Source organism: Sinohyriopsis cumingii, chromosome 5 (assembly GCF_028554795.1).
Source record: "Sinohyriopsis cumingii isolate HCF-2022 chromosome 5, ASM2855479v2, whole genome shotgun sequence".
Classification (NCBI taxonomy): Eukaryota; Metazoa; Mollusca; class Bivalvia; order Unionida; family Unionidae; genus Sinohyriopsis; species Sinohyriopsis cumingii.
This window is the reverse complement of record NC_142965.1, coordinates 144,653,835-144,681,807: the sequence shown is the minus strand read 5'-3', so window position 1 is coordinate 144,681,807 and position 27,973 is coordinate 144,653,835. Positions and strand designations below refer to the sequence as shown.

At 33.9% G+C, this 27,973-nt stretch overlaps 1 protein-coding gene across 3 annotated transcripts in view; it reads right to left on the bottom strand.

Annotated features, from left to right (window-relative positions):
• LOC149800399 (uncharacterized) overlaps positions 1 to 27,973 on the bottom strand; it is a 191,989-nt gene that overhangs the window by 120,773 nt on the left and 43,243 nt on the right. Inside the window, exon 1 of one of the 3 annotated variants that reach the window (XM_089960035.1) lies at positions 14,963 to 15,784. The exons of the other annotated variants lie outside the window; for them this stretch is intronic. Within the exon in view, the coding sequence (XP_089816161.1) occupies positions 14,963 to 15,151 (189 nt within the window). The 5' untranslated portion in view covers positions 15,152 to 15,784. Of the gene's footprint in view, positions 1 to 14,962; positions 15,785 to 27,973 lie in introns of those variants that run through there. 3 annotated transcript variants of the gene reach the window in all.

Genomic DNA, 27,973 nt, shown 5'->3' with positions numbered 1-27,973 from the left:
ACTGGTATTTAAAGAAACAAAATTATTTCCTAGAGAATTTAACCCACCCATGCCACAACTACTGATTTCCTAGACAATTCAGCCCACCCATGCAATGACCAATGATTTCCGAACGAATTTAACCCGCCCAAGCCTTGACCAATGATTGCTTTGAAAATTTTAACCCACCCATGCCATGACTACTGATTTCCTACAAAATGTTAACCCACCCATCCCATAACTACTGAGTTCCTAGAAACGTTTAACCCACCCATGTCATGATTACTGATTTCCTAGAATATTTTAACACAACCACGCCATGATTATTGATTTCCTAGAAAATTGTAACCCATCCATGCCATGATTACTGATTTCCTAGAATACGTGAACCCAATCACGTTTTGATTACAGATTTCCTGTAAGATTGTAACCCACCCATGCCATGCTTAATGATTTCCTAAAAAATGTTAACCCACACATTCCATGACTACTGATTTTCTAGAAAATTGTAACCCACCCATGTCATGATTACTGATTTTCTAGAACATTTTAATCCACCCATGCCATTATTACTGATTTCCTAGAAAGAGTTAACCCACCCATGTCATGATTACTGATTTCTTAGAAAATGTTAACCCACCCAAGCCATTATTACTGATTTCCTAAAAAATGTTAACCCACCCATGCCATGATTGCTGATTTTCTAAAAACAAATTCACCCAGCCACACCATGATTACTGATTTCCTAGAAAACGTTAACCCTCCCATGCATGACTACTGATTTCCTATGAAATGTTAACCCACCCGTGCCATGGTTAATGATTTCCTACAAAATGTTAACCTCCACATGCCATGATTACTGATTAGCTAGAACATTTTAATCCACCCATGCCATTATTACTGATTTCCTAGAAAATATTAACCCACCAACGCCATGATTACCAATTTCCTAAACAAATTTAACCCTTCCATGCCATTACTACTGAGTTCCTAGAAAAAGTTAACCCACCCATGTCATGATTACTGATTTCCTAGAAAATGTTAACTCACACATGCCATGATTATTGATTTCCTAGAAAATGTTAACTCACACATGCCATGATTATCGATTTGCTAGAAAATGTTAACCCACCCATGCCATGATTACTGATTTCCTAGAATATGATAACCCACCCAAGCCATTATTAATGATTTCCTACAAAATGTTAACCCACCCATGCCATGAGTCCTGATTTCCTAGAAAATGTTAACCCACCCATGCCATGAGTACTGATTTCCTAGAAAATTTTAACCCGCCCATGACTTGACTACTGATTTCGTAGAAAATGTTAACCCACCCATGCCACGAGTCCTGATTTCCTAATAAATGTTAACCCACCTATGCCATGATTACTGATTTCCTAGAAAATTTTAACCCACCCCTACCATGACTAGTGATTTCGAAAAAAAAAATTTAACATACTCATACCATGATTATTGATTTCCTAGAAAATGTTAACTTTTCTGATTTTCTAGAACATTGTGACCCACCCATGTCATGATTTCTGATTTCCTATATGATTTTAATGCACCATTGTCGTGACTACTGATCTCCAAATGCATTTAACCCACCCTCGCCATAATTCCTACAATTAGCAAAGTTAGATAACAGAATATGAACAAATAAAATATGTAAATTCGAAATCACTATTAGAGAGCAGCATGTAAGATAACAAATGAGTAATTATTAATTATGTTCAGTTTGGGGGTCATCTATAAAAGCTGTTCAGTTGGGGGTCATTTATAAAATCCGTTCAGTTTGGGGGACAGTCGTAAAGTATCCTAATTACGCACATTCACGTAAATCAAGTCTTTGTCAACGCTGATGCTTTTTGCAAGGATTGACTAAATTTGGTTCAAAAATATAAATCCAAATACAATTTAACACTTGAATACATCCCATAATGTAGATTTATTTTAATGTAAAACTCATTTTAGTATGTTCAAACAGAATATAGGAGCAAACGTTTGTATAAGATTTATTTGACATGAGTAAATAATTGGTATTTCTGTGTGCATTGTACCAATCATTTGTGTTATGTCAATCAAATACAGGGAAGTCAGCTATTTCGCTTCATGCTGGAGTTTAAACTTTTGAATTTTATCGTATTTCAGTTGTCAAAAGCAAATTCAAAGCGGCTCAGGTAATGACAGCAGCTTGTGTGTGTGTGTGTGTGTTTGTGTGTGTGTGTGTGTGTGTGTGTGTGTGTGTGTGTGTGTGTGTAAAAATTGTCTTCGTGCTTTAAAACAAAGACTGATTAATTGATCATTGACAAATTCGCATGAACTAAATTATGCAAAGCTATTGCAAACTTGTGTTTTCAGTACTACTTGGATAGCATTAGAATTTGTGAACTTACATGTACGCTTACATAACTGATAGCATTAGAATTTGTGAACTTACATGTACGCTTACATAACTGATAGCATTAGAATTTCCAAACTTACAGGTACGCTTACATAACTGATAGCAGTGTCACTTGGTAAGCATAGTAAAAATTTAATAAACGACTTCCATATTGTCTTTTCCTTGGTATATGCATTTATGAAGAAAATCAACACTAACTGGATTACTGATTTGCCCTAACGCATTTAAATTCACAGAACCGATGCAATTTTCAAAAGCATATCGTTTTTTTAGGTATCATGATTATCATATATGTACTAATCTATTTGCTTTATTATAATCTTGTTTTGCTTAGCTAACAAACTAACTAGTTCACTTACTGACCTACTAAAAAACTATTTACTTATTTTTTTTAAATAATTTGTTATTTACACGAAATGTATAAGAATATGATGCTAGACATAGTCATACATCTATCACACTAAGCGTATATTGGTATAAATAGTCCCAACGCATCTATCACACTAAGCGTATATTGGTATAAATAGTCCCAATATATCTATCACACTAAGCGTATATTGGTATAAATAGTACCAATGCATCTATCACACTAAGCGTATATTGGTATAAATAGTCCCAATGCATCTATCCACTAAGCTTATATTGGTATAAATAGTCCCAACGCATCATTAATACTAAGGACATATCGGTAGAAATATTAACAATGGGTGTATCTATTACACTAAGAAAATATTAGTATATATAGTTACAATGAATGCATCTATCACACTAAGGATTTGTGGTAGAAATAAGCACAATCGATGTATTCATCACACTAAGGATTTGTGGTAGAAATAAGCACAATCGATGTATTCATCACACTAAGGATTTGTGGTAGAAATAAGCACAATCGATGTATTCATCACACTAAGGATTTGTGGTAGAAATAAGCACAATCGATGTATTCATCACACTAAGGATTTGTGGTAGAAATAAGCACAATCGATGTATTCATCACACTAAGGATTTGTGGTAGAAATAAGCACAATCGATGTATTCATCACACTAAGGATTTGTGGTAGAAATAAGCACAATCGATGTATTCATCACACTAAGGATTTGTGGTAGAAATAAGCACAATCGATGTATTCATCACACTAAGGATTTGTGGTAGAAATAAGCACAATCGATGTATTCATCACACTAAGGATTTGTGGTAGAAATAAGCACAATCGATGTATTCATCACACTAAGGATATATAGGTAAGTTATATTGTTAGAAAAATCGACACTCGATGTATCTATCATTTTAAGAGGAGTTTTAAACTCATCCTTTTAATGTTTGCAATGTTTTCAGATGCCAGAGATATCACTAAAACTGAGACAACGCGGTTTGTGAAACAATGTGAAGGTACTTGCCCACGTAACAGTATCAATATCATTAATATAATGTTAAAGAGGAAAATTTGAGTGAGTGCTCAGTAGTTTGGATAAAAAGGAACTTGAAATTTGTTTGTATTGACATACTCATCTTTCCCTTTACATGACTGACTACATATTCTGTAACACGTGCCACTAGAGAGTGATGCATTTCGTATGCATGACGACAAAAATAATGTTTGAGAACGTGGAATTAGATAATCTGACAGTGACATATAACGCACACTAACTTAAGTGATGAAAGTGCAAGAATGTTTTACCCCATTCTAATGTAAACTATACGTTTTCTTTTTTAACATGATCTAGCATTTCTTTAATGACGATACTTTCCCCGGGTCACTACAGCCTATCTGAGAATGTAATGTGCTACTGTTTGGTGGGAAGAGAAAAGGTAGTCAAATGCACGATGAACGGTCTGAAGCTATTGTATGATTGTGCCGTGGAAGATTCACATGGCCCCCCACCCCCTCCCCGTCTTCAACAAACTCTACGGACAGATTTTCCAAATACATTACTCGTAAAATCTTTTGTAACACTGGAAACGGTGTAAGTCAGTACGGCATGCAAACTTTGCGGAACGCTAATCGCACGGTATGATATCAAAACAGTTGGAAACAGAACGAAAATTAGACGATACAGTTAGGAAAAGAGTTTACAGCGGTATGGAACAGTACAAAAATGTAACGTTTAGCCAGTAGCATAGAAACGATTTGAATGATTGTTTTCAATGCTTAAAACGTGAATTCATTTTAACACAATGTTTATTAACTTTCTTCAGATTGAAATATATCAGAACATTTAATTTCAAAAACTGAAGGCTGGGAAACTATATTGAAATAGTACGTTACCGTGCAAAGTGATATTATGGCTAGACAAGGTACAAAAGAGTAATGATATGACAGTCAAGCGAAACTATCAGAAACGTTACGGAGACTCGAAAATACATGCAAAAGACGCTACACATATTGTAGTTCAACAAAACTACGATACCCATCTTTTATAAGAGAGGTTACTCTAGTTAAACCATAAATAATGACAACTCCACCTAAATGTTAAAATATAGCTTTATATCCTGATTTTAAGACGGCGTCACTCTTTCCCACATTCCATCATCGATTTTGCTGTCGGAGATTTTAACGTTTTACCAATCAGATACTTGTATTTACCTCTTTAGGTTTAGAATCCATCGTTCTTGTGATTTATGGTGGAGTCCATACTAAGTTAAAATGTTTCTTTCACAGTGGATTATTCAAGAGTTTTCAGAGTTATTTGTTTTCCGTTGTCACAGTTTATTATACACCGAAGAAAAACGGCATGACATACCAACTTATGTGTGTAAATGCAGGGGATGAAAACAGATTGATTCGTGCCAGTGGGTCATAAATTGGTTAACCTTTGTCCTATTTTCCTCCTTATTGCTGGTTTTGTTGTTGTTGTTGTTTGTTGTTATTTTTGTCTCAAATTAAACGTTTGTTAGAAGTCCAAATAAGTGGTATCCTACCTGAAATATATTGCAGTATTATAGATTTAAAGTAGTTATGTGAAAATCACATATATTGCAGTACTATCGATTTCAAGTAGTTATCTGGAAATCAAATATACTGCAGTACTATTCATTTAAAGTAGTCATGTGGAAATCAAATATACTGCAGTACTATTCATTTAAAGTAGTCATGTGGAAATCAAATATATTGCAGTACTATCGATTTCAAGTAGTTATGTGGAAATCAAATATACTGCAGTACTATTCATTTAAAGTAGTCATGTGGAAATCAAATATACTGCAGTACTATTCATTTAAAGTAGTCATGTGGAAATCAAATATACTGCAGTACTATTCATTTAAAGTAGTCATGTGGAAATCAAATATACTGCAGTACTATTCATTTAAAGTAGTCATGTGGAAATCAAATATACTGCAGTACTATTCATTTAAAGTAGTCATGTGGAAATCAAATATACTGCAGTACTATTCATTTAAAGTAGTCATGTGGAAATCAAATATACTGCAGTACTATTCATTTAAAGTAGTCATGTGGAAATCAAATATACTGCAGTACTATTCATTTAAAGTAGTCATGTGGAAATCAAATATACTGCAGTACTATTCATTTAAAGTAGTCATGTGGAAATCAAATATACTGCAGTACTATTCATTTAAAGTAGTCATGTGGAAATCAAATATACTGCAGTACTATCGATTTCAAGTAGTTATGTGGAAATCAAATATACTGCAGTACTATTCATTTAAAGTAGTCATGTGGAAATCAAATATACTGCAGTACTATCGATTTCAAGTAGTTATCTGGAAATCAAATATATTGCAGTACTATTCATTTAAAGTAGTCATGTGGAAATCAAATATACTGCAGTACTATTCATTTAAAGTAGTCATGTGGAAATCAAATATACTGCAGTACTATTCATTTAAAGTAGTCATGTGGAAATCAAATATACTGCAGTACTATTCATTTAAAGTAGTCATGTGGAAATCAAATATACTGCAGTACTATTCATTTAAAGTAGTCATGTGGAAATCAAATATACTGCAGTACTATTCATTTAAAGTAGTCATGTGGAAATCAAATATACTGCAGTACTATCGATTTCAAGTAGTTATCTGGAAATCAAATATATTGCAGTACTATTCATTTAAAGTAGTCATGTGGAAATCAAATATACTGCAGTACTATTCATTTAAAGTAGTCATGTGGAAATCAAATATACTGCAGTACTATTCATTTAAAGTAGTCATGTGGAAATCAAATATACTGCAGTACTATTCATTTAAAGTAGTCATGTGGAAATCAAATATACTGCAGTACTATTCATTTAAAGTAGTCATGTGGAAATCAAATATACTGCAGTACTATTCATTTAAAGTAGTCATGTGGAAATCAAATATACTGCAGTACTATCGATTTCAAGTAGTTATGTGGAAATCAAATATACTGCAGTACTATTCATTTAAAGTAGTCATGTGGAAATCAAATATACTGCAGTACTATTCATTTAAAGTAGTCATGTGGAAATCAAATATACTGCAGTACTATTCATTTAAAGTAGTCATGTGGAAATCAAATATACTGCAGTACTATTCATTTAAAATAGTCATGTGGAAATCAAATATACTGCAGTACTATTCATTTAAAGTAGTCATGTGGAAATCAAATATACTGCAGTACTATCGATTTCAAGTAGTTATGTGGAAATCAAATATACTGCAGTACTATTCATTTAAAGTAGTCATGTGGAAATCAAATATACTGCAGTACTATTCATTTAAAGTAGTCATGTGGAAATCAAATATACTGCAGTACTATCGATTTCAAGTAGTCATGTGGAAATCAAATATACTGCAGTACTATCGATTTCAAGTAGTTATGTGGAAATCAAATATACTGCAGTACTATCGATTTCAAGTAGTCATGTGGAAATCAAATATACTGCAGTACTATCGATTTCAAGTAGTTATGTGGAAATCAAATATACTGCAGTACTATTCATTTAAAGTAGTCATGTGGAAATCAAATATACTGCAGTACTATTCATTTAAAGTAGTCATGTGGAAATCAAATATACTGCAGTACTATCGATTTCAAGTAGTTATCTGGAAATCAAATATATTGCAGTACTATTCATTTAAAGTAGTCATGTGGAAATCAAATATACTGCAGTACTATTCATTTAAAGTAGTCATGTGGAAATCAAATATACTGCAGTACTATCGATTTCAAGTAGTTATCTGGAAATCAAATATATTGCAGTACTATTCATTTAAAGTAGTCATGTGGAAATCAAATATACTGCAGTACTATTCATTTAAAGTAGTCATGTGGAAATCAAATATACTGCAGTACTATTCATTTAAAGTAGTCATGTGGAAATCAAATATACTGCAGTACTATTCATTTAAAGTAGTCATGTGGAAATCAAATATACTGCAGTACTATTCATTTAAAGTAGTCATGTGGAAATCAAATATACTGCAGTACTATTCATTTAAAGTAGTCATGTGGAAATCAAATATACTGCAGTACTATTCATTTAAAGTAGTCATGTGGAAATCAAATATACTGCAGTACTATTCATTTAAAGTAGTCATGTGGAAATCAAATATACTGCAGTACTATTCATTTAAAGTAGTCATGTGGAAATCAAATATACTGCAGTACTATTCATTTAAAGTAGTCATGTGGAAATCAAATATACTGCAGTACTATTCATTTAAAGTAGTCATGTGGAAATCAAATATACTGCAGTACTATCGATTTCAAGTAGTTATGTGGAAATCAAATATACTGCAGTACTATTCATTTAAAGTAGTCATGTGGAAATCAAATATACTGCAGTACTATCGATTTCAAGTAGTTATCTGGAAATCAAATATATTGCAGTACTATTCATTTAAAGTAGTCATGTGGAAATCAAATATACTGCAGTACTATTCATTTAAAGTAGTCATGTGGAAATCAAATATATTGCAGTACTATTCATTTAAAGTAGTCATGTGGAAATCAAATATACTGCAGTACTATTCATTTAAAGTAGTCATGTGGAAATCAAATATATTGCAGTACTATTCATTTAAAGTAGTCATGTGGAAATCAAATATATTGCAGTACTATTCATTTAAAGTAGTCATGTGGAAATCAAATATACTGCAGTACTATCGATTTCAAGTAGTTATGTGGAAATCAAATATACTGCAGTACTATTCATTTAAAGTAGTCATGTGGAAATCAAATATACTGCAGTACTATTCATTTAAAGTAGTCATGTGGAAATCAAATATACTGCAGTACTATCGATTTCAAGTAGTTATCTGGAAATCAAATATATTGCAGTACTATTCATTTAAAGTAGTCATGTGGAAATCAAATATATTGCAGTACTATTCATTTAAAGTAGTCATGTGGAAATCAAATATACTGCAGTACTATCGATTTCAAGTAGTTATCTGGAAATCAAATATATTGCAGTACTATTCATTTAAAGTAGTCATGTGGAAATCAAATATACTGCAGTACTATTCATTTAAAGTAGTCATGTGGAAATCAAATATACTGCAGTACTATTCATTTAAAGTAGTCATGTGGAAATCAAATATACTGCAGTACTATTCATTTAAAGTAGTCATGTGGAAATCAAATATACTGCAGTACTATTCATTTAAAGTAGTCATGTGGAAATCAAATATACTGCAGTACTATTCATTTAAAGTAGTCATGTGGAAATCAAATATATTGCAGTACTATTCATTTAAAGTAGTCATGTGGAAATCAAATATACTGCAGTACTATCGATTTCAAGTAGTTATGTGGAAATCAAATATACTGCAGTACTATTCATTTAAAGTAGTCATGTGGAAATCAAATATACTGCAGTACTATTCATTTAAAGTAGTCATGTGGAAATCAAATATACTGCAGTACTATTCATTTAAAGTAGTCATGTGGAAATCAAATATATTGCAGTACTATCGATTTCAAGTAGTTATCTGGAAATCAAATATATTGCAGTACTATTCATTTAAAGTAGTCATGTGGAAATCAAATATACTGCAGTACTATCGATTTCAAGTAGTTATGTGGAAATCAAATATACTGCAGTACTATTCATTTAAAGTAGTCATGTGGAAATCAAATATACTGCAGTACTATTCATTTAAAGTAGTCATGTGGAAATCAAATATACTGCAGTACTATTCATTTAAAGTAGTCATGTGGAAATCAAATATATTGCAGTACTATCGATTTCAAGTAGTTATCTGGAAATCAAATATATTGCAGTACTATTCATTTAAAGTAGTCATGTGGAAATCAAATATACTGCAGTACTATTCATTTAAAGTAGTCATGTGGAAATCAAATATACTGCAGTACTATTCATTTAAAGTAGTCATGTGGAAATCAAATATATTGCAGTACTATCGATTTCAAGTAGTTATCTGGAAATCAAATATATTGCAGTACTATTCATTTAAAGTAGTCATGTGGAAATCAAATATACTGCAGTACTATTCATTTAAAGTAGTCATGTGGAAATCAAATATATTGCAGTACTATCGATTTCAAGTAGTCATGTGGAAATCAAATATACTGCAGTACTATTCATTTAAAGTAGTCATGTGGAAATCAAATATACTGCAGTACTATTCATTTAAAGTAGTCATGTGGAAATCAAATATACTGCAGTACTATTCATTTAAAGTAGTCATGTGGAAATCAAATATATTGCAGTACTATCGATTTCAAGTAGTTATCTGGAAATCAAATATATTGCAGTACTATTCATTTAAAGTAGTCATGTGGAAATCAAATATACTGCAGTACTATTCATTTAAAGTAGTCATGTGGAAATCAAATATACTGCAGTACTATTCATTTAAAGTAGTCATGTGGAAATCAAATATACTGCAGTACTATTCATTTAAAGTAGTCATGTGGAAATCAAATATACTGCAGTACTATTCATTTAAAGTAGTCATGTGGAAATCAAATATACTGCAGTACTATTCATTTAAAGTAGTCATGTGGAAATCAAATATACTGCAGTACTATTCATTTAAAGTAGTCATGTGGAAATCAAATATACTGCAGTACTATTCATTTAAAGTAGTCATGTGGAAATCAAATATACTGCAGTACTATCGATTTCAAGTAGTTATGTGGAAATCAAATATACTGCAGTACTATTCATTTAAAGTAGTCATGTGGAAATCAAATATACTGCAGTACTATTCATTTAAAGTAGTCATGTGGAAATCAAATATATTGCAGTACTATCGATTTCAAGTAGTTATCTGGAAATCAAATATATTGCAGTACTATCGATTTCAAGTAGTTATATGGAAATCAAAAATATGCTAGTTCCATGATAGGCTTTTTGAATCTCTAATCCTGTCATTCAAAAGGACAATTTTAAAGAAGACAAAATTTACTAAAGAGCAAAGCATAGAAATGGAGCACGCATTGTCAGTCCATTCTCATCTGTTGAAATATGTATTGAGACTAGGGGAAGGGGTCGTCATTGCCCATACGAGTAATTAAACAGTCATTTATTCGTTAACACAATAAAGTCGTCCTACAGTCTAGGCAAATCTCTTTTATCACGCTGACCATTGAAATCACATATAATGAAACCAGTTGATTAATACGATATATTGTAAAGGAGATGATACAAATTTAGTGTTTGAATTACATCATAATGATACTGGTCGGTAAATACATCCTCACTAGCCAAGTTTACGATATGTGAGCCCAATCTACACCTTGGCGGATCGATCAGATATTTTAGTGCTTTGTCCAGGGACACCTACTGGATGTTATGATTTGTCTCCCTTGGCATGTAATGGCAACTAACCAATAGCGTGTAACAGCGGTGCGTTGTACATGGGCCAAAATTGGTGGCGCCAATCGACTTTAAAGGATACTTTTTATTTTTAACTTCGAAAGTGTGCCAGCATACCAAACAGAAACCATTACAGGTATGTCTGAGGTCAAGGATATATTTGTACAAACAAAGTAAGGCAATGGTAAAAATGCTTAGTTGTGGGACTATTTCAGTTGTGTGTTTTCCACGTCTCGATCATGTAGGAAAAATGATAGAATTTGAATAACGTTAACAAACATTAAAGCATCATACTGGGTTCATGATTAAACAAAAATTAGAGTGTCCAACTGAGTTCATTAGAAAACCATAGTTAGAGTGCCACACTGACTTCATTATTAAACCATTATTAGAGTGTTATACTGAGTTCATTATAAAACCATAATTAGTGTCATACTGTTTTTATTATCAAACCATAATTAGAGTGTCATACTGTTTTCATTATAAAACCATAATTAGAGTGTCATACTGAGTTCATTATAAAACCATAATTAGAGTGTCATACTGAGTTCATTATAAAACCATAATTAGAGTGCAATACTGAGTTCATTATAAAACCATAATTAGAGTGTCATGCTGAGTTCATTATAAAACCATAATTAGAGTGCAATACTGAGTTCATTATAAAACCATAATTAGAGTGTTGTACTGAGTTCATTATAAAATCATAATTTGAGTGTCGTACTGAGTTCATTATAAAATCATAATTAGTGTCATACTGAGTTCATTATAAAACCATACTTAGAGTGTTGTACTGAGTTCATTATAAAACCATAATTACATACTGACTTCAATATAAAACCATAATTAGAGTGCCACACTGTTTTCATTATAAAACCATAATTAGAATATCATACTGTTTTGATTATAAAACCGTAATTAGAGTGTCATACTAAGTTCATTATAAAATCATAATTAGAGTGACATATTGACTTATTATAAAACCATAATTACATACTGACTTCAATATAAATCCACAATTAGAGTGTCGTACTGAGTTCATTATAAAACCATAACTGCATACTGACTTCAATATAATACCATAATTAGAGTGTCATACTGTTTTCATTATAAAACCATAATTAGAGTGTCATACTGATTCATTTGAAAACCATAACTAGAGTGGCATACTGAGTTCATTTTAAAACCATAGAGTGCAATACTGAGTTCCTTATTAAACCATTTTTAGAGTGTCATACGCATCTGAGGAATCGTAGCACCTTCCAATTGTTTCCTAAAAAAAAGCAACAACATTGCATTGAAAACTTTGTATTTTTCTTTCAGTGAATACAGTTAAGTAAAGTACATGTGTATATACATGCAAATTATGTAGGTATATTAACTATATCAGTATGACAAGTACCAGATTGTGTCTTTTGGTAAGGTACGAACATTGTGTTGTTGTTTCTTGTTCTCAGTTACATCAGTCATTCACCTAAGTATTTATATCATCAATTTTTAGTACTATTTTGCACATGAATTGGTGTCATCACTACACATTTGACATTTGATGCCATCACTACACTTACACATGAATTGATATCATCACCACACATTTGACATCTGATGTCATCACTACGCTTAAACATGAATTACCATTGGTGTCATCACAACACTTAAACATGAATTGGTGTCATCACCACACATTTGACATTTGATGCCATCACTACACTTACACATGAATTGATATCATCACTACACCTTTGACATTTGATGTCATCACTACGCTTACACATGAATTGATATCATCACCACACATGTGACATTTGATGTCATCACTACACTTACACATGAATTGGTGTCATCACTACACATTTGACATTTGATGTCATCACTACACTTACACATGAATTGATATCATCACCACACATTTGACATTTGATGTCATCACTACGCTTAAACATGAATTGATATCATCACCACACATTTGACATTTGATGTCATCGCTACGCTTAAACATGAATTGATATCATCACCATACATTTGACATTTGATGTCATCACTACGCTTGAACATGGATTGATATCATCACCACACATTTGACATTTGATGCCATCACTACGCTTAAACATGAATTGATATCATCACCACACATTTGACATTTGATGTCATCACTACGCTTAAACATGAAATGGTGTCATCACTACACTTACACATCAATTAGTGTCATCACTACACTTGTGACATTTAATGTCATCACAACAATTACGCTTAAATTACCATTGGTGTTATCAATACACTTTTGACATTTGCTGTCATCACTACCGTTACCCATGAATTACCCATTGGTGTCATCAATACACTTTTGACATTTGCTGTCATCACTACCGTTACCCATGAATTACCCATTGGTGTCATCTATACACTTTTGACATTTGCTGTCATCACTACCGTTACCCATGAATTAACCTTTGGTGTCATCAATACACTTTTGACATTTGCTGTCATCACTACCGTTACCCATGAATTAACCTTTGGTGTCATCAATACACTTTTGACATTTGCTGTCATCACTACCGTTACCCATGAATTAACCTTTGGTGTCATCAATACACTTTTGACATTCGATGTAATCACTAAACTGTTGAGAATTTATGTGATCACTACACATTTGAGAATTTATGTGATCACTACACTTTTGAGAATCAATGTGATCACTACACTTTTGAGAATTGATGCGATCACTACACTTTTGACGACTGCTAAGATGCAGATATGGTCATTGGATAGAATCAAACTCACAGCTGATACGCATACCTTTATTGAACATAAAGTAAAAAATTAAATTGTCTGTGTAAAAAATTTAATAAATTAATAATTTTATATTAAGCTGCTTTTTAAAAAGAAAATATGTTCTCCCTAAATTTGGTTTTCATATCTAACTTTTTTTATCTCAGGAAAAGAAAATTCATGCAGAGATATGGTAAGCTGCGTTCAGTAATTAATTATAAATAAATAACAAACTAGATAAATAACGACATAAATAAATAAATAAATAAATAAATAAATAAAATAAATAAATAAAAAAATAAATAACAACCTGCAGCAACACTTGGAATCCCCACGTGAAAGCTGAAAATTGCATACCTAAAAGGCATCGAACACTAGCTGGATTATGTAAAACGGAATGCGTGAAACTATCTGACAGATACTATTTAATAATCTGTATGCAAATATACAGTTGACGTAGTCATTACGTCGTTTACAAATGTCAGTCGCATCTTTTCGCATGTCTCAAAATGTCAAGCTGCCTTTATGAGATTAACATATCACATTAGCAATTCGTTCGAAAATCTGATGTGAATGTCAGGAAAGATAGATAAAACCAGAGAATACGTATATTTAACATACGTGTGTCGAGGACTTGATAACGTTTAAACACTCAAAATGTTCTCTTCCTTTTCTTTATATCTGTGGCTATGATACTATGATACAAGCGAAATCGAGACTGATTTACCAGTATTAGGTTTCAATTACCAGAATTGCGTTTCAAGTATCAGCATGATTCATTAATTGCCAGCAGGTTTTCTGACAAATGAACGAATTGCCTGGCAATTAAGTTCTGTCACTTCGACTAATTTTGAATATCGAATTATCACAATTTAATTTACTTTTCTAAAATAAAGTTTAAATGTCCTCCACCTCGGGTGCAAACAATTGAAAGCGGAGATTTTCACCCTTGTTAGGAAAGAAAAATTCTTGAAAATGAACAGGAAGCAAAAATGATAGAGCATTCTAAAATAAATTGCAACTCGTGCTTACTACCTGTGTAGAAGTACTCTGTAAATCAATCCAACGGGATAACGGTTTACGTCTTGCTTTGAAATATCTTCCAGACATTGCAAGAGGAACATTCGGAACGCCACTTTTCATGCCGGCTGGTACTACACCTAGTTGCCGAACAATTCCAAGTGTAGGTCTTTTATCCGGATCCTGGCTTAGTCTGAGACGCATCTTATCAGTGTTGCTTTATAATTTCCCGACCCGATTCCCTCTTTTCCGTGAGCTCATGAGAGGTGACACGAAAACTATGGACGTGTGAAATATCAGTCATATACTCAACAGAAACCGAGATACGGTTAGACTTGGGGGTCCTTCCACTGTGCGGATAGCTAAAAAACGTATTGAGTTTTTCCAAACACACTCGCCATCTTCTCCTAGCGATCTACGTTTTAAATTGAATTCAAATTATATAAAAACGCCAAAGAGTAACGTAGTGAGAAGGCGTTGATTATGGATGTTGTAGTCGATGGTGACGAGGTGAGAAGTAAGACTGGGATTAGCTGTTAATTCAGCTCATATTAAATTGCAAATACTTGTTTATCTTTGTCAATGCTGCAGACGATTCTCTCTCTTATCTCAGGTCGAAATATAAATCCTACTTTCTCCCTACTCTCAAATATAAAATAAATTGATTCTAATCAACTCCTCTGTCCCGGCTCAAGTTAATCCAGAACACAACTAATTTACAACACAAAGCTGATATTTTCTAACCGATAAAAAAATACGTAGCAGCAAGATAATCAAAGATGTGTGCTGATTAGTACGAGCATTTCTAATTTATCAGTTCGGCACAACTTATTTACACTTAATTTCAACGCTGGCGATAGAATTCATGTTCATAACGTTTGTATCCTTCGCAAATTAAACAATGTCCTGTCGGTTCACACCTTTAAGACAGACAATGAATTGCAAATACAAGATAGAACTAGAATCGACAGTTATATTCAATATTGTCCATCTTGAAAAGTTTTGTAAATAAATGCTGAGCACGCTACACAAAAGACACATTCCATGCCTCTAAAGATAAGAGCATTTCTGACAGACTGTTGTTGATATTGACGAAATCACCGTCTGCTTGGAGAAAATTAGGTCCCAGTTCATGAAAAGTCAGTAACCAGTCTGATAAAAGGTTTACCAAAAGGTGCTGTCATCAATAGATGCTATCAAAGAAACCCAATCACAGTTCTGGAGGCATTTGGTTCGTTATCTGATGACGCACCTGACTGAACACTAACAAGTGGCACTCACGATTGATCAAAACTATATGTCGGAGACAGTAGCATATAGCACAATGAATATTTATCTGGCACATACTCTAAAATAATAATTTCCGTTGTACAAAATTTAAATATATCTTATGAGCACTCGATAACCTTTAGAGAGTTATAATTATGTATTAAAGTCAATTTTAAAACAGACAATAAAATAATTAAAACCAGGACATTACAATAGTAAAGTCATTGCTGTACTCATTCAAGTTTCAATTGTTGGGACACCTTTTCTACCTTTTACACTCCACGTTGGGTAAACAGCAATAGAATCGAAGCCATAAATAAATAAGAGCAACAAAAAGAACATTGGTGGTGTTTTTTCTCTAGGTTATGCGCTCGAAATTAATTAAAATGTCGCCTTAACTGGAGAAAAAAACTGCAAAAAATAAAATGCTCCGATACTGACTTAATGAGTTTTTCCAAAATCAATGGCTGCAAAACATGGACTCTGAGGATGCATTTATCTGCCGAATTTCTTCACTTTTACTTTTATTTTAATTTTAACATGTAACACATAGACTCAATTGCACGCAAATAAACTTAAATGTTGTCGGAAATTACTGGATAGAAAGTTATTGTCCCTTTCTGCCTCTCACCCGGCATCGTCTATATATGGTAATGATATTATACGTTTTCATGTTTCTTTCCGTCTGTTACATGAGTGTATGTATGTCACTGGCGTAGCAACCGCCCAAGTCATGATGCCCATCAAACAACTTTTTCGGGAGTGGCCCCATAAATAAGTTTTACCGGACGAGGGTGGGGACTCAGAACTTCTTGATACGCCACTGAGTGTATGTGTGTGTGCGTGTGCTTTGTTCGGTGACTGGTTACTGTGATTATCTGCTGACTGAATGACGGATTGATTGGTTGATTGATTAATTATTTCAGTCTCTAGTACGATCTGTTGGAGCTAAAGAGTCAAATAAGCATATAAAAAGAAATACTGTCGCCAACGTTTGAAAGATTGTATTGATTTTTAATGTAATAGACGTTGCTTTAAATGAGCCATGACAACATGTCAAATAAAAATAATCAGAAAAAGACAGTTATCCATGAAATTGGAAAGAACGCTTTCATATGGTAAATTATATTGCTATCTCAATAAAAGACTAATTATCTTTTGCAGGTGTTTCGCACTTCTTTGCTGCATTGGAAATAATGTTTGATTGACATAAACACTGTTTTCGTTCACGATAATAGAAACGTCTGAAAATAAATATTACAAAGAATCAATACGCATGTCTCCCGTTTGCTAAAAATAAGATACACTCAGTTACAACAAGGTATGTTGAGAGTTAGGTATGGGTTCTGTTAATATCACCAAAATGAATTGAGCATTGTTTTATTTAGGAAACATGATTATTGTTTTATTTATGTGTTGTATGTATGTTTGTATGTATGTATGTATGTATGTATGTATGTATGTATGTATGAGCTTGTGTATGTATGTATGTATGTATGCATACATGTATATCAATAGGAAGACATCTCTGTTTTTCCATCAACTTGTCTCGATGACCAATTGGTTCAACACCTATCTCCATGCTTTTAATAAATGCATTGATATTGAGTCTGTTTTACTATTCTTGAATTTTACTCATTTAATACTAAGCCTCGATATGCGATTTCGGTTTTCGTGTAAGTGTATTTCGCACAGAATGTAAACATGGCAGTTATTTCGATTTAGACGTAAAAGTATATCTTGAACATAAGCACGTTGTAGTGAGAACGGTTTAGACGTCCAATTATATCTACAGCATGTACACGCGACATTGGCTAAGGTCTCACTGGATAGTTTCGTATTTTGACACCCCCCTAAATTTTAAGGTATAAGGCATGAACCTAATTATCAAAGCCTAGCAATTATAAAGTCACACATAAGCTAAATCTATAATGTGGTTCAGATTTACTTTGAGTTAGGCTTGGAAATAGGTTGGCTTGTTGGTGACTGCCTGTCACAGTTAGATTTGCATTGGAGATCAAATGCGTAACTTGGGCTGCAAATGAGCTGTCGACTTGGCTTACGTATTTATGTGTGTCTGCTACAGAGGTAAATATCTAAAAATCTAGATGGTTGAGGGGTGATGAAAAGTATGCTCATTTGTTATAGTACTAGTGAACTTTTCATGCATAAGGCACATACTGATTCTTTTAGCTGCCTTGTCACAGAAAAATATTCAAAATAGCTATTTCTTGTCAAAAATGAATGTAAAATTTAGGGGTTAGTGGCAGTGTTGGTTCAGTATAAAAACCACCAGTTGCATCAGGAATTAACCTGATTACTGCAGTCAAAATCTCACATGTGTGCTTTCTACAAAAATCATTAGTTTGTTTTTATTTGTATCTTCAGTGTAAAATTATTCTCATTTTTCTGTAATTGGTCATTGTCGGATGAAAATTCACCAGATAAACTGTCCAGTGAGACCTAAGGTTCAGATATTGCTGTTGGTGGTGGTGTAGGGTTCGACGCCATTTTTCAGCACACGATATTATACATGGCGGCCAGTATTTATGGTGGAGGAAGAACCCGGGCAAACCCTTGAAAGAACCACCGACCCGCGAGAAGATACTGGCAAGCTTTCTCGCATATCCACGCAGACAGAGGTGAGATGGCAGCGATCCGTAACAGAGAGCACTTTAGACCACTCGGCCACTTGGGGTCCCGTGGTTTAGACGTAAAAGTGTATCTACAGAATGTACACGTGACAGTGATTAAGGTTTAGACATAAAATTATATCTACATAATAAGCACGTGACAGTGACTACGGTTTAGCCGTGAAGCATATTTACAGAATGTACACGTGACATCGATTGCGGTTTAAATATAAAAGTACATCTACATAATACACACGTGACAGTGACTACGGTTTAGAAGTAAAAGTATATCTACAGAAGGTACACGTGACAGTGATTACGGTAAAGTACACGACAGTTTTTACTATTTAGACGTAACATTATTTCTACAGCTTGCCAAGGCATGCTAAAAAAAATCAACAAGTTTCATAAATGTTATATCAAATCAATTTCCATTTCAGACTGTGTTTATTACAGAGTATTTAGTTTATTGGAAAAAGTTTAGAGAGAAAGAAGAAGAAATAATGTGTTTCTGGCTCAGATGTTGCACTTTTCAGTTCAGTAAAACTAGTTACAGAAGCTTGCTGAATGAATATAACACAGTTCTATTACTAACAACCCATAAAAAGTAGATTTAATTTACAAATTATAATTCAATGAGCAACTGTCCTTATAATACTATCCTGGGACAGCGTCATTATTCAGCATTGGATCTGCAATGGAATTCCTGTACGATGTCAAAAAGCACGCTCGGGTTAGGTAAGACGTGATATATAAATCTGTTTCGGTTAGAATGTTTACATCTCAATATCGCTACTATTGAGTATGTATTGTATACAACAGAAGTATGATCTCATTACACGAACATGCAAGAAACATGCACCATGCTGTACATGTGAAGCTGAGACGCGTCAGCTTCATTCGCAGTTTTCTTTCGGTTGATACCAATAAAACTTTTGTGTTCTCCTTATCGGTTTAAATACTTGACTATTGCAATTCACTCGCCTCAGTATCTACTATAGACACTTAAAAAGTTCAATCACGGTTGCTCGGATTATCCTTTGGATAGTTTCTTATTTTGTCACCTCCTTAATTTTTTAAGGTAGAAGGCATAAACATAATTATCATTAGCCTAGCATTTATAAATTCACACAAAAGCTAGATCTGTAATGTGGTTTAGATTTAGTTTGAGTTAGACTTAAAAATGGGTTGCTTTGTTTGGTGGCTTTCTGTCACAGTTAGCCTAGCACTGGAGATTAAATGCGTAAGTTGTGCTGCAAATGAGCAGCCGACTTGGCTTACGTATTTACGTATGTCTGCTACAGAGGTAAAAATCTAAAAATCGAGATGGTTGAGGGGTGATGAAAAGTATACTACTTTGTTTTAGTACTAGTGAATTTTATTCATGCATAAATCAAATACTGATTCTTTTAGCTGCCTTGTCACAGGAAAATATTCAAAATAGCTTTTTCTGTAAAAAATGAATGTTAAAAAAGGGGTTGGTGGCAGTGTTAGTTCAGTATGAAAACCACTAGTTGCATCAAGAATTAACCTGATTGCCGCAGTCAACATCTCACATGCATGCTTTCTACAAAAATCATTAGTTTGTTTTTATTGGTTTCTTCAGTGTAAACTTATTCTCATTTTCCTGCAATAGGTCATTGTCGGATGAAAATTCACCAGATAAACTGTCCAGTCAGACCTTAGAATACGAAGCACCGAGCACACCTCCATCCTGTTGTCTGTAACCTCCAATGGTTATCTATTCGATCCAGAATCGAACACAAAATCTGTTCATTATGTTACATTTTGTTGACTGGCTCCAGTCCAATATATCTATCTGACCTCACACATGTGTACACCCCATCTAGAAACGTACGCTCCTCTTCCGACATTTTGAAATTTAATTATTCCCACTGCTATAATGAAGTCCTATGGAAAACGTTCTTTTGAGTACCAGGACACCAACTGCGTGGAACGAATTACACATATATCTTAGACACAATGATAGTGATATCATTCAACAGCACAAGAAAAGACTAAATAATGTTTGCTTCCTTAATTATTGTCAGCATGTGTTTGTTAAAGAATGGCATGGTGTCTGTTTTGTAATTTTGTCGTTGTGTATGGTTTTGCGTGTTATATAATAGTGTAAAGCACTTAGAGCTTCTATAGATTAGGCACTTTACAAAGTCAATATTATTATTATTATTATTATTGGGAGGGATGATTACTGGATGTTGAAATTGGTTTGAATCTAAACAAAAGACGTTGCTTAGACTACCGTAGTAATTCCAGATGTAATGTGTTTGTGACCAGACATTCCATTAGTCTATTTGATTTGGAAGAGGGCTGTGACTGGATAATTTTCTGTCAGCTGGGAGACCGGCAAATTATCGACGATTATCTCGAAATATAGGCTCTTATAAGTCAACATTTAAACCACACCTTTCATAGAGATGGGGTGCCTGTTACAGGTTTTGACCACCCCCACCAGCAATCTATCAATTGACCGTTAGCCTTGATTTATTTGTAATGAGCCCGTGTGGAAGCAACTGGTCATATTCGAACATGCGTAACCTGTTTTCCCAATGCATCTTGGGCAATATACTCGAAACATGGCCACTAAAATGTTGTAATTAGTCCTATGTCGCAATTCTGGGTTTTCTGAAATTGCGCAGTAGTTAGATTTAACAGTGATGTTTTGAGAGATATTTCTCAGTTTGGCTTTACACTGCAAAGTGTTTGTTTATGACCAGTTTGGAGTTTATTTTAATTTTCATACAAATTACTTGGATTCTTAAAGATTATTTTTTTTTCCTGGAAATATTTGAGTGCTCATACTGAATTCTTGGACAAAGACATTTATTTAAATTTTATTCGGAAATTCAAACACCTGAACATTGTTTGTCTACCAACAAAGAACTGTAAACACATCAGCGCTATACTGACTACAGTATACGTCATCGCCTTCCATTTTGGGTTTTTCGTCGGTTCTCGAACTTGAATTCATAAGGACATTTAATTACTAGGACTTCTAAAATTTAAGTCGTGGATTTTTCTTGGATTAATTATGAATATGATTTGTTAAAACAGTAAGTTCTTATTGTTTCATTTTTACGTTGTTTTTCTGGGGAAATAAATTATTTGTTAATTATTTTCAAGCTTTTTGTTTTCACTCTTTCGTTTGTTACTGTTTATTCGAGCCTAAACACGTAACATAAGTCTAAAGAGCTATAATGACTTAAGGGTACGGACGTGGGTGGGTAGAAGGTATGGCCCTAACAAAATAATAATAACAGTAATAATAATAATAATAATAATAATAAGCAGTGCAACTGGGGAGGCGGGGGCTCAAACTTCAAAGACCCATTTATGATTCACGACACGAATATCATTTCTGACGAAAATGAGAACAAATACATGCATGTGGTTAGTTACTCTAAACCAATCAGTTAAACAATTGACTTTAAAATTAATTTTCGAGACCAAAGATTTATATTTAAAATCCCGTTTAGCAAATCGGAGGTATATATTATTCAATTAGTATATCCTGCGTGAAGCGGACCGTTCTCCTTGTAAATTTATAATCTCTATATAAATATGCCTACGTGTAACTAGGGCCGGCTCCAGAATATCTGGCGCGCTAGGCAAGGTTAGATTCTGGCGCCCACCCCCACCCACCCCGGGAGAATATCAATTTCAAAATTTATAAACAATACATTTTTACATTTTTTTTCTTCAACATTTGAAAGTTTCGTATACGCGCGATTTTCACTCACTCATTTTGCTTGTTGCGGTCAGCCTGGTGTTTCGGTCAGACTGAATCTACCCGATTATTTGTCCCTGTATGAAATAAACCAGGATAAAAAAAAAAAACAACCCTCAATAAAACTGACATTTATTTATTTATTTTTCAAAGCTTGTTGATTTGGAGAAATGCGTCCCCTGAAATCAGCGCCCCAGGCGGCTGGCTTGTTTGCCTATATGGTAGAGCCGGCCCTGCTTGTAACAAACTTACACTGTGATTACATCTTAGGTAAAATCATTATGTGGCTCGCACTCAAGCTTGGTTGCTTTAACCCTCTTTGAAAGGTCGGGCTGGTTCTCGTTCCACTACCTTCACAAAAAGCACACACCGACAGTGCATATATGGATGAAGAAGGTGCAATGCTCACCAAAACTGATCTCTCTTTCTGATTTTCTAAAGTTCATTGAACAAAGTTGTGAAGACACCGACTCAATCCACATAAGCTGGATTATCTTGTGAACTCAAATTTAATTCAAATGTCTTAAAATAATTGTTATCGCTTCCTTTAATTAGATTTTCGTCAAATCAGAAAAGCAATCCAACTAAAATATACATGTATCCTATCTCAACCATTTGTTTTGTAAATCTAGGCGAAAATGTGTAGTATTTAATCACAACTGAAAATGAAATTGCTTCTGAATATATTCGCGTTACAGACTTTGATCTCAAAGATATCAAAGAAACCACGATTATAGGGAACGCATTACTTGCGTCAATTAAAGTATGGAAAATTATAAATTCCCTATAGGTAGTGATCAAAACTGTATTAGAATACGCAAGAAAGGGATATGTAAATGACATGGAAAGATGACACTACATTTGTCTTCCTTGACCGTTGGTTTATATAGTCATTCTGATGCTTTGTTTACCCGATACAGTAAAAATATAGGCTATACCCTTTAGACGATACTGAGTTAATGATTAGCATAGGTTATTCCCTTTAGACTATACTGAGCAAATGATTATTATAGGTTATTCCCTTTAGACAATACTGAGTAAATGATTATTTACGAAATCAGATGTTACGTAGACCCTTGAACGTGTTTCTATTTTCAGATGCAACGAATGGACATAAGAGTTCAAAGCGAGACAACAAGTGTAAATTGCTGTAGGTTTATGTGTCAAATGGCTTTTTAACTGGGTAATTCACGGTGTATATAGACTTTACCGTAACCTAATATCATCTCAAATATTTTTATATTGGCAAGGTTTTCAGATTGTTCTATCATCAAGTTCGGTCATGTCGTGGTTGATATTTCATGTAGAGACAAAATATAATCCTTAAGTCACGTTCCACATAAAAGGGTATAGCTTAAGACATTTCCTCAATTTAATCATTATACTTCAAGAACCTTAGACACCACCCCTTGCCCTCCGCTCTCATCCCGACAATTTACGTATGGCAAAGTAACACGGTCACTTACCAGGTCACAAAATCAATACTGAGTGGTAAAGCCCCAAACTATGGCAGAGTAACACGGTCAATAACTAGGTCACAAAATCAATATTGAATGGGAAAGCCCCAAATTATGGCAGAGTAACACGGTCAATAACTAAGTCAAAAATTCAATATTGAACGGTAAAGCCCCAAACTATGGCAGAGTAACACAGTTACTAACAGTTCACAAAATCAGTATTGAATGGTAAAGCCCCAAATTACGGCAGAGTGACACGGTCACTAACCAGGTCATAAAATCATTATTGAAGGGTAAAGCCCCAAATTATGGCAGAGTAACACGGTCACTTACCAGGTCACAAAATCAATATTGAGTGGTAAAGCCCTAAAATATGGCAGAGTAACACGGTCACTTACCAGGTCACAAAATCAATATTGAGTGGTAAAGCCCCAAATTATGGCAGAGTAACACGGTCACTTACCAGGTCACAAAATCAGTATTGAGTGGTAAAGCCCCAAATTATGGCAGAGTAACACGGTCACTTACCAGGTCACAAAATCAATATTGAGTGGTAAAGCCCCAATATATGGCAGAGTAACACGGTCACTATCCAGGTCACAAAATCAATATTGAATAGTAAAGCCCCAAACTATGGCAGAGTAACACGGTCACTTACCAGGTCACAAAATCAATATTGAGTGGTAAAACCCCAAACTATGGCAGTGTAACACGGTCACTAACCAGGTCACAAATCAATATCGAATGGTAAAGCCCCAAGGTTTGGTAGAGTAACACGATCACTAACCAGGTCACAAAATCAATTTTGAATGGTAAAGCCCCCAACTTGGTGGCAGAGTAACACGGTCACTAACCAGGTCAGAAATCAATATTGAATCGTAAAATCAGACTATGGCAAAATACCATGGTCACTAATACGGTCACAAAATCAATATCGAATGGTAAAGCCCCAAACTATGGCAGAGTAACACGGTCACTAAGTAAGTCACAAAATCAATATTGAGTGGTAAAGCCCCAAACTATGGCAGAGTAACACGGTCACTAAGTAAGTCACAAAATCAATATTGAGTGGTAAAGCCCCAAACTATGGCAGAGTAACACGGTCACTAAGTAAGTCACAAAATCAATATCGAATGGTAAAACCCCAAACTATGGCAGAGTAACACGGTCACTAAGTAAGTCACAAAATCAATATTGAGTGGTAAAGCCCCAAACTATGGCAGAGTAACACGGTCACTAAGTAAGTCACACAATCAATATTGAGTGGTAAAACCCCAAACTATGGCAGAGTAACACGGTCACTAAGTAAGTCACAAAATCAATATTGAGTGGTAAAACCCCAAACTATGGCAGAGTAACACGGTCACTAAGTAAGTCACAAAATCAATATCGAATGGTAAAGCCCCAAACTATGGCAAATTAACACGGTCACTAACCAGGTCCCAAATTCAATACTCTAGTTGTAAAGTTTGACTTTGTCAGAGTAACACGGTCACTAACCGGTCAAAAAATCAATATTGAGTTGTAAAGTCGTACTGTGAGGACAAATAATAAACAAGATCATCGTAAATAATGACACAAAGTTGCATTGCAATCAATCCAAGAGTTTGTATGCAGGTGATAAAACCTTTTAAAGACCATAACATCGGGACGGGACAAACGTTCACTCAAATGTTGCGCTACAAAATAACATTCAAGGGAATACCAGTATTCATTTATTGATTTCGAATTAAAACTGATATTCCCCAACGTTTCATAAAAAATATAGATTTAGTGATTTTAACACGGAAATAAAAAACATCAGCCATGATAGCCAGGTCTTTCAAAACTGTTCATAATGACCACGTAAAAAGATTCGTATTTTATATAGGGAAATATGCAAATGTATGTTTGGCCAATGTACGGGAAGAATTCGTAAACTATAGGTGACCGTTTCTGAAAACAACTGAGATATACTTTATTGACTGTTCTGAAAAAAATTGAGATAGATATTTTGGAGAACAAAACTAGATTTAAAGCAATACTTGACGAAGCAATATATGAAGTAGCTATTGTAGAATCAACAACGGGAATGGTACCATCTGAAGTAAATCTGAAATCACTTATGCATGCCTTTAAATCAACAATGTAAATGGTACGATTTGACGGAAATCTGAAATCATTCATGCATACGTTTGAAAAGTTCGAAGAAAGTAGAAGACTGATGATAATAAATATTTCTGTTTTCGGATGGTCGTTCTGTTGACATGTTGATAACACCTTACTACCAATTTATCAATAAACAAATATTATCTGACTGTTTTTTCATACCATTTTAAAAAATCGACGAAATATACAAATATCAATCACATGAAAGTATACGATTATGCAAGAGGCATGAGTGAGAAACATAGAAAGACAGTTGACATGAAATTATACGATTATGCAAGAGGCATTAGTGAGAAACATAATGTCAGAAAGACAGTTGAGATGAAAGTATACGATTATGTAAGAGACATAAGTGAGAAACATAATGTCAGAAAGACAGTTGACATGAAAGTATACGCTTATGCAAGATGCACGAGTGAGAAACAAAATGGCATATACACAGCTGAACAAAAATTAATAGCAAAATGGCCGACGGACGGTATGTAGTTGTGAAATGAAGAGCTTGTAAGGAGCGTTTGAAATTTATAACAAATATAACATTTATAACAGATGTAATCCAACTGAAAAAGTAAATGACAAAGGAAGCGTTTCGCATTAGTAACAGATATAACCAACTGAAAATGTAAATGACAAAGGAAGCTAATTATATATTTTGAAGCACAGCGTCTGTGAGTTTATGAAAAAAAACCGAAAAGTTTATCAAACGTGGCACATGTGGAGAAAAATTGAATTTGCTTTTATTACAAAGTTTGAGTGGAAAAGAAAGTGAATCCAAAAGCACCATGAATACCCCCTCCCGACACACATAAACACACACACACAAAACACACACACACACACACACACAAAATGGGGAACTTGAAAAAGGTGATAAGACGACTATAGTCTTCACAGATTAGTCAGATGTTAACTAAATAATCAATAAGGATAATAAATGATAAAATAGAAGAGTTGAAAATAGATAATATTTATATAAAAATACATGACGCTGGTCACATGGCATCTAAGAGACTAAAAGTAAAGTCTGTTTATATGACTTTACACAAGATAAGATGTAATAAAAGTTGCATCGATATCGGTACAATCGTTATTTTTGTCGTTCATTTGTTGGTTCCTTGAAGTTTTCCAGGAGGAATTAAAGTTTCAGTTGTCGTCATTTCTTCGCCTTCTTACTCATCCTTGAGTTTATTCCAATCATCCGATGACTTTGTTATCATATCACGGATGATATCAAAACCGTCTTTACAGAATTAACCTTAATATGTGATGGGTGGGTAGGTTGGTAGCGTTGTGCCTGTAATAGATGAAACCACGCCCTTATTCCAGTCTCGTTTCTCCTTGAGTATGTTAAACACATTAACCAATCTAGCCCAGGTATTCTACCTATCACTAACGATTCAATTTACATTTAATTTCATTAATAATTTTGTTAGCATCAGCTGAGCATAATAATTTGACAGTGTTCAGACAGTATCATTCTTCTAAGTTTCATATTCCTAGTCTATAGAAAAATTACGGTTTTAATACAATGATGCATTTCAATATTTTAAGTCAGTGTGTTAACATTTCATTCACTTTTCTATGTAATTGTTCGTAATAGTCGTTTCTTTTATCGATGAAGCTGATTTGCATATTATTCTTTTCATCATTAATCTAGCATTATCTCTGACTGTCTATCATCAATCTTACTGCATCATTGACTTTCCTTCATTAATCTAAGATTATTCCTGACTTTCCATCGACAATCTAACTGCATCATTGACATTTCCTT